The sequence below is a fragment of the Sabethes cyaneus genome, chromosome 1 (genome assembly GCF_943734655.1).
Source record: "Sabethes cyaneus chromosome 1, idSabCyanKW18_F2, whole genome shotgun sequence".
Taxonomy (NCBI): Eukaryota; Metazoa; Arthropoda; class Insecta; order Diptera; family Culicidae; genus Sabethes; species Sabethes cyaneus.
In genome coordinates, this window is record NC_071353.1 from 77,893,589 (window position 1) to 77,907,751 (window position 14,163).

A 14,163-nucleotide genomic window follows, 5' to 3' on the forward strand; every position below is an offset into this window, starting at 1 on the left:
TAAGTAGGTCAGTGAAATTCTCCCACAACGGACTTTGTTGATTTAGAGTTCCAAATAATACACCCCCAAGTTGGTCGCACCAGCTTTGTTGGATGAGTTATCCAACATACAGATAAAAAGTTATTTTCATTGAAAATAATTTTACAAATAAAAACCAGGAACCACCACCTATACTGCCGCTACTCACATAACAGTCCCATTTTCTATGGAGTTTCCTATATTAATGGGACTGTCATGCGAGTAGCGGCAGTATACACAACGAGTAATCGAAGTTTCGTCGATTACCCGATTAATCACAGACGATTAATCGTGTCGAATAACAATTGATAAAAAAATATTCGATTACTCGTTAATCGATTAACTGAGAAAATCGGACATCACTCGTACAGCCTTAAGTGCGGCACCCGTTAAGGCCAGGACCAGGAGTAAGCGGTTCGAAATCGGTCGGATCATCGCTCAATGGGACTATCGGTCTGGAGTTGAGGCAGCATTCTATTTGAGATAGCAATGTCTCCATTTCGTCGTATGCTAAAGTGTGATTCCCAACAACACGAACAAAGTGCTTTTGGGCAGAGTAAATAGAAGCTTCCCAAAGACCCCCAAAGTGAGAGGCCTTTGGTGGATTGAAGTGCCATCGAATTCCATTCGATGCACACTCGTGAGCAATAGTTTGTTGGCATTCTGCAGTGTGAACCAGCTGACGTAGCTCGTTTGCTGCTCCCACAAAGTTGCGACCGTTGTCGCTATATAAGTCTGCGCATAATCCACGACGGGACACAAAACGCCGCAACGCTTGCATGAATTTGGAAGTGGTAAGCTCCGGAACCAGTTCTAAGTGAACAGCTTTCGTAGTGAAGCATACAAACACCGCCACATACGCCTTTCTCGGCGCAGCACGACGATGGCACGGTTTTAGCATAATTGGACCCCAATAGTCCACTCCCGTTACTGAAAATGGTCTAGCTTCTGTAATACGCGATGCTGGGAGCTCTGCCATAAACTGCTCCACGAGCCGCGGACGTGCTCGAAAACAAGCGATGCATTTGTGAATAATCCGTTTAGCAAGATTCCTAGCTCCGGTAATCCAGTAGCGAAGTCGAAGAATAGTCAGCAATAGTTGAGGGGCGGCATGCAAATGCTTTTCATGGTAATGTCGCACAAGCAAGCTGGAGAAAGCGTGAGTTGACGGGAGAAGAATTTGGTGCTTACTGTCGAATGGCAAATGAGCTTGCCGTAGTCGGCCTCCAATGCGAATCAATTGATCTTGTGCCATAATGGGGTAAAACCATTTAATGCTTGATTTAACGGGAATTGGTTGAGAGTTTTGCAGTTGCTTCCATTCATTGCTATACACTTGTTGTTGAACGAGTCTGATAATTACTGTTTCGGCTTCGTTGATTTCTTCCACGCTAACAATAATAGTTTTTAGTCGTTGTGTAGATTGCGCACGGCAATTATTCGCAAATCGTAAACAATACGCTGTTACACGTAGCAAACGAGTGAAATTGGAGAATTTTTCAACGTGTTCATCGATAAATGAAGGCTTAACCGCGATACTAAATGTGGTTTTGGGTGTTGCGCGATGCTCAGGAATACCGGTAGGAATGTCGTGGTGCTTGAAAGATTGGTTCGGCCAAAAGCTGTTGTCTAACTGTAGCCAGTCGGGTCCGTGCCACCAAAGTGTGTTTGTGAGAAGAAGTTCTGCTGATGTTCCCCGCGAAATGCAATCGGCTGGATTTTGCTGACCGGGTGTATGATTCCAAGTGCAATTCTGAGTAGCGAGCTGAATTTTCGATACTCGGTTTGCCACGAATGTGGTCCAAGTAGAAGGAGGTGAGTTCAGCCAACTGAGTACTATCGTCGAGTCTACCCAAAAAAAGGTGTCTGCTGCTATTCGCAAGGATGTTGAAACCTTCTGGTAAAGTTCAGCTGCGATACAGGCTCCGCATAGCTCCAAGCGCGGAATACTTTGTTTCTTTAATGGGGCCACCTTTGATCTGGCTGTTAGTAGTGCGACCTTTATGTTCCCGAATCCATCGCTGCTTCTGACGTAAACGCATGCCCCGTAAGCATCTTCAGATGCATCAGAAAACAAATGCAGTTGAATGGAAACAGTGTTGGGCAGCAAAATGCAACGGTCTATACGAAGTTCATTGAGAAAGGGTAGCTTCGAATGATGAGCAAGCCAGCGGTCCTTAAGCGCGGTAGGTAAAACTTGATCCCACTGGTAAGGTTTGCCCTTTTCGTCCCTTTGCGTCCATAGAACTTGCATGAATAGCTTGGCTGTAGTGACTACAGGAGCCACTAAACCTAGTGGATCGAACAACTGGGCGATGTAAGAAAGAGCGACTCTTTTAGTAAACGGAGTAGATAATGAGGGTGGTGCTATTTTAACGTTATATCTTAATACGTCTGAGGCTGGTTCCCAGTGAAGTCCTAATGTTTTTAAGCATTGGTCACGATCTAGATCCAGTGATGTTTGAAGTGCGCGATGTGAAACGGGAATGCCATCCAGTACTTCCCTTTCGTTTGAAGCCCACTTACGAAGTTCAAAACCACCCTTTGCTAGTAACGATTCTAATTGATGACGTAACTGGAGAGTGTCAGCCACAGTACTACCACCAGAGAAAAGGTCGTCCACGTAAAAGTCATTAATGAGAACTTTAGCCGCCATGGGGTATGATTCCTTTTCATCTGTAGCTAATTGAACAAGAGTTCTCGTTGCCAGATATGGGGCACTGGCTGTTCTGTAAGTAACGGTTTTAAGCTCGAATGTGTCGATAGGGTTGTTCGATTCACATCTCCATACTATTCGTTGAAGCGGGGTGTCTCGTTCGTCCACAAGGATTTGGCGATACATCTGCTTAATGTCTGCTATCAGCATTACACGATGCATTCTAGAACGCATGATAATGGATCTCAGGTCTTGTTGTACGATGGGTCCTATCATTAGTGCGTCATTTAGAGATGGACCACCGGCGGTCTTACATGATGCATCAAATACAACGCGAAGCTTTGTTGTCGAACTATCCTGCCGTATGACGGCGTGGTGTGGCAAATAATAGCAATTTAGTAACGATTCTTCGGGATTCGATAGACGACACATATGGCCGAGGGATAAGTATTCGTCTAGAAAGTTTTTGTATTGCTCGCCTAGGTCCTTGTTTTTAGACAAGCGAGATTCTAGTAGATGTAGCCGACGCAAGGCGATACGTCGATTATTGGTCACATTTTCGATAAGGTTATCCTTCAACGGAAGGCGGACAATGTACCGACCTGTGAGCGAACGGGTCACAGTACGATTAAAATGCTCCTCACAGGCAGATTCTTCGACTGATAAACAAGACGAATTTTGATCCTCTTCAAGCATCCAAAATTTTTCCATCAGATGATGCAAATCGATAGTTGTTGCTACATTGGCTGTAAGTCGTGGGGCTGGCCGACAGGTGCTCGCTCGTCCGGAAACAACCCATCCGAGCAAGGAATTCACGAGTTTGGGAAGTGAATCACCAAGAACAATTTTTCCGGGAACTTCGAACAAATCAAAAAAGATCTCGGCACCAAGCACAAGATCGACAGAGTTGCTGTCATTGAAGAGAGGATCAGCTAGTTGGATCCCCGACGGTATGTTCCATAAAGAAACATCAACACAAACTCCTGGTAAGTTGACGGTTAGTTTAGGTAAAACGAGAAATTCAACGGTTGCAGTGTAGTTTGTGATGCGGGAGCGAATAGTGGATATAAATTTACACCTTGCTTGCGTAGCTGCTTGTCCGATTCTGACAATTGGGATGGAGATCCTCGTCCTTTTTGCTTTTATTCGCTGGGAAAACGATTCTGTCATAAAACAGCACTCGCTGCCGGAGTCAAGTAGAGCTCTCGCGGTGTGATTTGTGCCGTTATCGTCGACAACATGGATTACGGCTGTGGCAAGTAGTACACTGGAACGGCCTTGTCCGATAGAAGCATAATTTTTCAATTCATCGGTTGCTGATGATGACGTTTGTGGTTGAGCACTGCAGGATTGTAACGGAAAATTTTTGTTGGATGACTCTGGTGTCTTTCCACTGGAAGAGGGTCCGTGGGAGCACAATTGAGTATGATGATGACCTCTACATTTCCGACATGTAATAGTCGAGGAACAGTCTTTAGTTGAATGTCCCTTGCGCAAGCAGTTACGGCATAAATGATGGCGTCGTACCTCATTTTCCTTCTCATCGATACTCATTTTAGTGAAAGTTGGACATTGGTAAAGTGGGTGGTACTCAAAACAAACGATGCATTTTCGAGGATTAGATTGGTTTGCACCGTGACTGGCAAACTGACGTGACGTCGCTTTCTTTTCGACTACAGGTGTTATCCCAGGTGAATTCTTTGTTTGAATATTTTGCAACACTGTTACTCTTCGCTGAAGGAAAGCAGTAAGGTCACGAAATGAAACTGATTTCTGAGAAGATGCAAACTCTTCCCAATCTCGTCGAGTAGTCGGGTCAAGGCGGGTACTTAACATACGAATGAGCAAAATATCCCAATATTCCGTTTTTTCTCCTAACTGTTGCAATATTCGTACATTGGCCTTAAATTTTTCTACTAGCGCGTGTAGCTCAGAGGCGGACTCACGTTTGATGGATTGGAATTCAAACAAGGAATCTATATAAGTTTGTTTCAGGCGCCTCGTGTCCTGAAAATGCTCAACCAACATGTTCCACGCCACTGGGTAGTTGGTTGCACTGATCGCGATCGTTTGAATTTGCTTCAACGCGTCGCCGGACAGAGATGAACGTAGGTAGTAGAACTTTTGGATGTTGGAGAGATCGTGTGAAGAATGCACAAGCGATATGTATAGATCGTGGAAATTCAGCCAATGGTCGAGGTTTCCGTCAAAAATTGGGAGTTTAACATCTGGTAATCGCACATGCGACGCCGAAGGAGGGACGAGTGCGGCGGATTGATTGTTGGGCAAAGCGCCTGGTGTAGAGGGAGTTTTGTTGACCGAGAGTAAAAATCCTTTTACTCGGTAGTAGTGAGTTTCGACTTCGGATCGCTGTTTAAGCTGGTCTTCGACGGAAGCCTCGTCGAGTGTTTCCAGTTCACTTTGAGTTTTGTTATAATCGGCCCATAGAGAAATGAGATTCTCCAATCTGACCGCAACTTCAGCAGAATGCTCCTCTTCCACGTAGTTCTCGACGAAGGATTTGATGAGGTTGAACGAGGTAAGAACGCTCCGTAGGTGCAGCTTGAGTGACTTAAGACGACGTTCGTTTGCCATGATGCTCGGGTCTGGAAAGCAAAGACCGCGTAGCTTGAACGGGAAATTGTAGGTCAGGGTGTCGATTTCCTGGAAAAACCTGGAAAATCAGGGAATATCAGGGAATTCATTTTTGGATCAGGGAATATCAGGGAATTTCGAAATTCAATCAGGGAAATTTTGTTTACCCGGCAATATTGTTGATCAACTTTGGAATCAAATCCATTTTCGTGTAAAATATACGCAGATTGATCGGTTGAATTAAAACTTGTTACATGTCTAGTGGCGATTCGATTATCTTTCAGTTTGCCATAAATTTCTTATTTGTTTTGCGCCGTACAATTGTCAGACTTCACTCGCTGTAGTGCTCGAAATCGGCAATGGCAGGCAGGGATACAGACTGTTATTTACACGCGATCCACAGCGTTTTCACCAATTGCAGAATTCTACACTCAGAAGCCCCAAGCATTGATCATCTTCCTTCAGTGTCCATGATTCATGTCCGTTAAGGGTTACCGGGAGCATTAACGTTCTGTAGAATTTGCGTTTATGCGAGTTGGCAACCTTCGGGACTGGTTCAGCTGCTTAAGTACTACACAGAAAGCTTACATGTTTCTGACATCTGACATTTTCTGGCATTCGACATCAAACAAGCCGTTATGTCTTCCCCACGTCGTGCCTATCACTTCCCTCGTAGTTGTTGGCGCCATGGCGGATCCTCCACAGCCTACTTATGTCTTATTCCCTTTCGTCATGCTGTTTTGCGATTCGTTGATCAAGCTTTCTGGTGTACTCCACTGCAACGTGGAGTGGATCTGCGTGGATCTTACGACGAGATAGTGGTCAAAGTCGCTAAGAAAAGACTGTATATTGTGACTTCCAAAAAGTATTGACCGTTAAACAGGATTGATCTGGGAGCTAGAGTCTTGAATTTTCAAGCCGTGCGCACCCCATAAATCCTTTCGAACCTGTCATAGAATTCGTCTCTAGCAAAGCAAAGCAAAGTCTTGAGCATTAACCGTCACTAGACATTATCCTTCTTTATCGACAGACTTCGCAGCCGGCTGTTAGAGTACAGGCAAATTACGGGGTCAGTGCAACCATCCTACTGATTCTATCTAACAAAAACCGGCTAGCCGAGATTCGAACTGGCGAACAACTGGCTTGTTAGATCAGCATCGTACCTCGAAGCTAACTGGGCGGTTCAATTCGTTCCTAGTATCATCGAATTTATGATTTGTTGGCAGGCATGTCTAAAAACTGAACCAAACTGCGTGCCGCATTTGAAAACTACCACGAAGTTTATTTGAGACGGTACGCTGTTGCCGTGCCTGATAAAACAACCCGTACGCTGTGAAAAAGCAACCGCGAGCCTTTTCAGTGTTGTTTTTTGCACACCGGGTTTTAACACTTCGGAAACACTCGGGATTAGAGATGCCAATACCGACGGGGTATTTCGAAAACCGGTTTTTCGGTATTGATAAATTCAATACCGGTAAAACCGGTAAAAAACCGGTAAAAGCCAATACTAGAAAAATAAATTAAAAAATTGTAAAATAGAGGTTTTCCGTCAGATCATACCCCTCCTTTTCTTATTTTTTCTCGAAAGTACTCCCAATACGAGTGACAATGGTGCAAAAATATATTTTTTTTGTTGACTCTAGAATTTACTACGATTTTTTAAAACAATATAAATTGCAAGAATGTTGAATTTCTTTTCACCAAATCACGAATGTTGAGTTTTAAAAAATTCGTTTCGGCAGCACTGTTTATCAAAATTTTTTAGTTTTTCTGGCAGCATTGCACAACAGATTTTGACATATGTGTATCAGCGGTTGAGTGAAAAGGACAAAACGAATGAAAAGCTAATGATTACCTTCTTTTTCGTTTCGTGTGTTGCTTGCCACAAGAGTAAAGAGTAAAATAGAGTACACTGGTACAAAAAGCCATGTAATACATCTGAGAAGTGACGGGTTGAAATATACGTATTTTATTTTTTCATTTTTACAGTAGTTAGAGGCTTTATTAAAGAAAGTTTTATATGGGTATCATTTCTAAGAGTCAAAACCGAACATTTAGTGAAAAAAAAATTTTTGACGGAAAACCTCTATTTGTAGAAAATGTTTCCATTAATCAATGGTACTCAATTTTTTGGAACAGCTAATTGACTAGCTCTCTTAAAAAGTAATAAGTATGGAAAAAGTGGTTATCGTGTCAACTATAAAACGAGACAGGCTTTACTGGGAAACTGCATACAATTTAAGTAATACCAAAATATATGGTCTTGTGGTCCAAATTGACAGCTTATTTTCCTACTAATTTTATTAAAGCCCTGTTCTTGCGGAAACATCTGTGATACGGGGTGCCGGGTAATTGAAATATTTACAGGTTTTTCGAATTATTTTGAGTGACATAGAGCATTAGTGAATTATGAGACACGCATTTTAAGGCGGAGAATAAATAATTGGTCAGGAACTGAACATGGTCGGAAAAAACTGCTTACATAGCTCGTTTCACGCGGCTCGCAGTATGAATGGTTCTTACAAGTCAGTCTACGCTTACAGCGATGCAATCTTTGATAGTGGTTTCAGGAAACAATCATACTGTCTATCCGTTGAGGATTGCCTACAACGAGTCAATAACCGAACTCCTCTTCCGTGATATGCTATAGCATTTTTTAAAGCAATCCGTAATTTTTACTGAAGATTTTATGAAGAGCTACAATGTATATTGCACATTTTTACTGTTGCGCAATATTCTTAATTGTATTCTTAATTCTCAATCTATCTTTAGATTTAGATCTATCTTTAGATTTAGATAAATATTTTCCGTTTGTTAAAATTATATAATTGAGCTGTTATTTTCAGAACCTCGAATCTTTGAATTGAATTCGCGCTATACGTTAACAATCTGAACGGCAATGGAAGCTTCTTGAGTTATTTTTTCATTAAATTTACCATGTAAAAAATACCGAAAATACCGGTTTTTGATCACGTAAAAACCGGTATTTCGGTATTGAAAAATAACACGGTAATACCGGTAAAACCGGTAAAGCATCCCTACTCGGGATGGCGTGTATTTCTACTTCGTAAAAGTTTCTCGGATATATGCTGGACGACCAGCGTGAACTCGTGTCTTTTTGCTTTTCTATTTCTTTCACTCACACGGCCAATTAGAATAAGTATGAAGCGCCTCCATGCCTGTTTTTGCAAGCTTGAAAGTACTCGCCTACGGTGGATTCCGATATCGATAACACTCGGAAATGTGCAAAACCGAGGCCATTGAAAACTCAGACTGAAAATTTTTTAAACCTAACGCCACAGGTGTAATGCTTCTTAAGGTACCAGTACACTGTTTGCGGAATCATCCAATATTTGATCTATTTCATCAAATAAATTTGAAAACCCGTGTACTGACCCAACCAAATATTCGAACAAATTTTATTTTTCAAAATGTCGCCGAGCTTTTCCAATAAAATTTGGCTGTATGTAAAACAGTGTAATATGCCAATCAAATTAAATTTGTTTTCGGAACATTTTGCCCTGTTCGTCGGTTTGTTTGCTTGAAACTTATCAAAAAAGCTCACAATGTTTATTATTTGTGCTGTCGGGGGTTTGTGGGAAGCCGGAATCAAATCATTCAAACATCACTTCCGTCGCATAATGGGCTGCAAGACCTTCACTATGGATCATCTCTTGACAGCAGTAGCTCAAATTGAATCTGTCCTTAATTCCCGTCCTTTGCTCCTTTGTCCGATTCTCCTGACGACGTTTCGGCTCTAACCCTAGGCATTTTCTTGTCGGAGAACCTCTAATCAGTGTTGCCACATGTACAGATTTATCTGGAAAAGTACAGATTTTTTCGAATTTTTTGGTACAGATTACAGATTTTCGCCAAAAAGTACAGATAGGTACAGATTTTTATGAGTGTTTTTTTTTTTTTTTTTTTTTTTGTATGCCAGAAGGGCATTGGGTTAAAAGGCCACTGCGACAGTCTTAATGATCGTCTTTTGTGGCAGGCCCCGGTTGCTGTACACAGTTTACGGATCGCTCATACCCATTGATGGAGTTGAGCGGAATAGTTGTAATCCTGTGCCCCAATTCGGTACTACATGGTTTATAAAGCCAATGACCGTTTTGGGATTTAGGCTCCATACCTGATATGGAGTAAGAAGGAAACTTCCTAAGAAGTTGTGCCTTGATAATGCAAGAGCTCCGCAATAGCAGAGCAGATGCGCTGAACTTTCAGGTTCAGAGTTACAAAAGCGGCAGGTGTCAGATGATACCTTGCCGATATTCTTTAAATGATAAAGAGCGGGGCTGTGTCCTGTTAGGAGTCCCGTGATCGTGCGTAGTTCACTACGAGTTAAATGGAGTAGTTTTTTAGCTACTGCAGGGTTTGGGTAGATAAACTGTTTAGCTTGTCTACAACCCTGTGTTTGATTCCAACGGGATGCTATTTCTAGCTTTTCCCATGTCATCAGTTCGCCTTTCACGGCGGATGTGGAGGTGCCCAGAAACGGTTCAGGACCAATAAATTGCTGAGCTGATCCTTGTCTTGCTAGGTTGTCAGCAAATTCATTGCCCTCGATTCCGCAGTGACCGGGCACCCAAAGTAATAAAACTTTGTTTTGGCGGGAGAGTTCCCTCAATGCTGTGCTGCACTCCCAAACTAATTTGGACACGCATTTGGCGGACTTGAGAGCCAGTAGTGCTGCTTGGCTGTCCGTGAAGATACCGATTTTCGCATGCCTGTACTTTCGTTTCAAGCATATTGTCGCACAGATGTATATGGCATATACTTCTGCTTGAAAAACGGTGGGCCACTTTCCTAATGAGATAGTTTCCCTGATGCCGGGTCCGTAGACTCCGGAGCCTGTGCAGGCCCCCATTTTTGAACCATCTGTAAAAAAACAGATAGTTCCAGATGGAAGATCTGGCCCTCCATTATTCCACATTGAGCGATCTGTTTCAATCACCTCATATGGAACGTCCATATTGGGCCTGGCTTCCATGCAGTCAGAGACTGAAGTTACTAAGGGTGTCAGATTGAATTCCCGAAGTATGCGAAGATGACCGATTTGGTCACCTTCGAGTATGGTTTTACTCCTTTGCAACCGTAGTGCGCCGAGCTCTGCTTCCTTCTTCACATGAAGATGCAAAGGCAGTAAGCATAGCATTGCCTCCATGGCTGCAGTAGGTGTTGTACGCATGGCACTGGTAACTGTAAGACAGGCCAGGCGCTGAACTTTGTTTAGTTTGGCTTGGGCTGTCACCTCATTCACCTTTGGTCACCATACGACTGCAGCATAGGTTATCCTAGGCCGTGCAATAGTAGTATATGACCAGAAGGCTAGTTGAGGTTTCAATCCCCAGGTTTTACCAAACAGTGACCTGCATGCCCAGATAGCCGAAGTTGCTTTCTTAACAGCATAATCTAGGTGGGCAGCCCAGTTCAGTTTTTTATCGAGAATTATTCCGAGGTGTTTGACTTCATTACTGAAGCCCAGTCTGACACCATTCAGTATAGGCGGAGTAATGGTATGTTTCCTTCGCCTAGTGAATGGTATAACGACTGTTTTGGTGGGATTTACATTAAGTCCCTCTTGTGAGCACCATAACATGGTGGTGTTTAGAGCTCCTTGCAAGCGACTTGACAGTACTGCGTCAAACTTTCCTCTGACGATAAGTACAACGTCGTCGGCGTAAGCAATGGTCTCATAACCAAGCTGTGACAGCTTGTGAAGGAGTGCGTCGGCCACCAGTGACCAGAGCAGGGGGGAGAGAACTCCTCCCTGTGGACATCCTTTGATCACCGAAATCGTGACCGACGTATCTCCCAATGATGCTGTAATTTGTCTGCTCGAGAGCATTGCTTGAATCCAGCTCATTGTAGTGTGGTCGATTCTCTTTTGACAGAGAGCCGTATTAATTGACGCAAAGGACGTGTTATCGAAAGCGCCTTCAATATCAAGAAAAGCACAAAGTGCCGTCTCTTGATATTTGAGCGATTTCTCAATTAACGTCACTAAGCAGTGCAGTGCGGTTTCCGTAGATTTACCGTGTTGGTATGCATGTTGATTTACATGTAACGGAGAGTTTTTTAAAAACTCATTGCGGATATAGTTATCCGTGATTTTCTCCATCAGCTTAAGAAGCGTTGAAGTCAGACTTATCGGTCTGAAAGCCTTAGGCATGGTTTTGTCTTTTTTGCCAGCCTTAGGTATGAACACAACCCTTACTTTCCGCCAATTCTCTGGGATATACCCCAAAGTGAAACTGGCTCGAAAGAGGTTGATGAGCTCGGACATTATAACACCGTCCGTTTTTTGTAAGAAAATGGGTAGAATACCATCCGGACCTGGAGATTTCATTGGTTCAAAAGAGCTGAGTGCCCAATTGATCGAGGCCTCCGTAAACAATCGGCGTGCAAGTAGAACCGAATCATTTGGCACATTGTGTAATGACCCATTCCACTGTTGCCCGCCTATGTTTTGCCCAGTGGTCACTGTCGAACCAGGGAAGTGCGTGTTCATCAGAACTTCCAGAGTTTCCCTGGTGGTAACAGTGAGACTCCCATCCTCTTTTTTCAATTGCCCTAGACCATTGCAATGGTCCTTGGACATCGCTTTCTGCAGACGCGTAGCCTCTGGCAGAGTTTGAATGCTTTCGCAAAATTTAACTCGAGATTTCCTTTTGGCTTTGCGTAGCTCAGCGTTGTATTTGGTGAGGGAAGCTCTGTAGTCTTCCCAGTTAGACGTGATTTTGGCCCTGTTGAACAGACGCCTTGCCTTCCGACGGAGATTGCTAAGCGTCTCATTCCACCAGGGCACATCACGGCAAACTGTTCGCGTGTTTACGGGACAGTTTGTGTTATACGCGTCTGTGATCCTACATTGCAGGTCACTAGCGGCGATATCCAGCTCAACTGGAGTTCGTATATTATTGTGACAGGAATTACGTGAGGCAATCAGATGATCCCTAAAGGAACTCCAATTGGTTTTCCTCGGATTCCTGAATTGTTCTCTCTTTAGAGGATTAGCCTCGATGTCGAAAATGATATGTCTGTGGTCTGATAAATTTGGTTCATCAGAGACATGCCAATTTTTGACTTTCTCAGCTATAGAGGCGCTACATAGAGTAAGGTCTAGGACCTCTTGTCTGATAGCGTTTATAAAGGTGGGGTCATTCCCTACATTGATTACATTGACATCGTTAGAAGTAAGATATTCAAGTAGGTACTCACCCCTGTTGTTTGTGTCCGAGCTGCCCCATATCGTGTGGTGCGCATTTGCGTCGCAGCCTATCACGTACGGCTTGTTGACTGCTCTGCAGTACCGCACAAGTTCAGCAACCTCGGGCGGTGGTATTTCGTCCTTGTCCCCTGGAAAGTAGGCGGACGCAACGACTATCTCCTGCTTCCCTCTAGTCGTCGGGACTACCACCGTAATGGCAACGACGTCGCGTTGGATGAATTCTGTAATTGGAGAAAATGTTATTCTCTTATTTAACAGAATGGCAGTCCTAGGCTTGGACTGTGTATTACAATAGATCAACTTACCATTAGCGCCGGATAGACCGAGGATCGTGGTATCGTTGATCCATGGCTCCTGGATCAGAGCAGCACTCAGCTGCTCTTTGGTGAACCTCCGGCATAGGACACTAGACGCGCCCTTGGCATGGTGGAGGTTCACCTGAATGCAGCGAAAGCTGCTCATTTGGAGGCAAGATTGCCGTTTTCAGCTTGATCCAGTACTGGATCGAGCCTTGGCGAACGGGTACCAGCAGCGTTTTCGCTGAGTTGAGCGGCTGGGTCGCTCACACCGGCAGGCTTCGGTTGCCGCAGGCGACAGGCCACAGATGTCCGACCCGCACTTAACGGCGGATTGAGCCTCTGAGGTCTGCTATCGACTGGTGATTGCTGCGTACGCCTCTTGCGAGGTTTTCGCGGCGCTCGCCTAGTCTTCGCAGGATTGCATTGTTTAGGTGGCGGCGGGGCACTTCCAGTGGGAAGTTCCGCACTTTCCACCCTCAACGTTGCAGGATTGCATTGTCTTGGTGGTGGCGGGGCGCTCCCAGAAGGGAGTTCCGCTCGTACCTTCCTCGACTTTGCAGCAGAGACTGTTGCGCCTGTGTTGATCAGACCTCTACCAACCTGTCGCATGCGTGCTTTGCCAAACATAAAATTTAGCGTAAAGCGCTGCTCAGTGATCTGACTTGCCGACTTTTGGTCAACCTCCATTAACAGTTCCACGGTATTTCCACGCACAATGCGACGGCGTATCTGCCACGCTTGCGTTGAAAAGCCGTCGTTCTGATTCTGGAGGAATCTCAGGATTTTCTCGTCCGTGGTACCGACACTGTCCTGGAAGTACCCTATGAAGGTGTGAGCCTTCGGCAGGTCCTTCGTGTCGTAGGCCCGTAGTTGTGCTCCTTCCCACGGGACGAGAGTAGATGCCGTTTGCTCCAGCCATTTGACCGTGTTCTGGTCAGAGCAAGCCAGTATCAAGTAGCCGTTCTTGAACTGGCAGCTCCTGAACTTGGGTCTAATGGCTGGAGTCTCCTGGTCAGCTATTTGATCCAGAAGAACGGCGCGGACAGTCTGGAGCTGATCCGTAGTGAGCAGGGAAACGGGATAATCAGCCGTAGTTATGGCTACACTGAAAGCATCCACCATTTCCCTGTAGGTGCACCCCGAGGATGGTTTTGGTGCCGAAGGACCCGCGCAGGCTCGACTGCGTGGTCTCTTTTTAGTGGGACCTTTGCTGCTGATGTTCGGCGACGCCGTATCAGCGGATCGTTGCCTTTTGGTAACGACAAGGTCCCGCTGGCTAGGCTGGCCGGCCGGCAGAAGGGCAAGTTCCTCCGCTTCGTCCTTTGAGTAGCCCTTGCTCCGATACCACTTCTGCCGTCGCC

The 14,163-nt window shown here is 44.6% G+C and overlaps 1 protein-coding gene across 1 annotated transcript; it reads right to left on the reverse strand.

Annotated features, from left to right (window-relative positions):
• Positions 1-391: 391 nt before the first annotated feature.
• On the reverse strand, positions 392-1,273 carry LOC128745863 (uncharacterized). The gene has a single exon (XM_053842932.1). The coding sequence runs from the start codon at positions 1,271-1,273 to the stop codon at positions 392-394; it is 882 nt and encodes a 293-aa protein (XP_053698907.1).
• Positions 1,274-14,163: the final 12,890 nt, after the last annotated feature.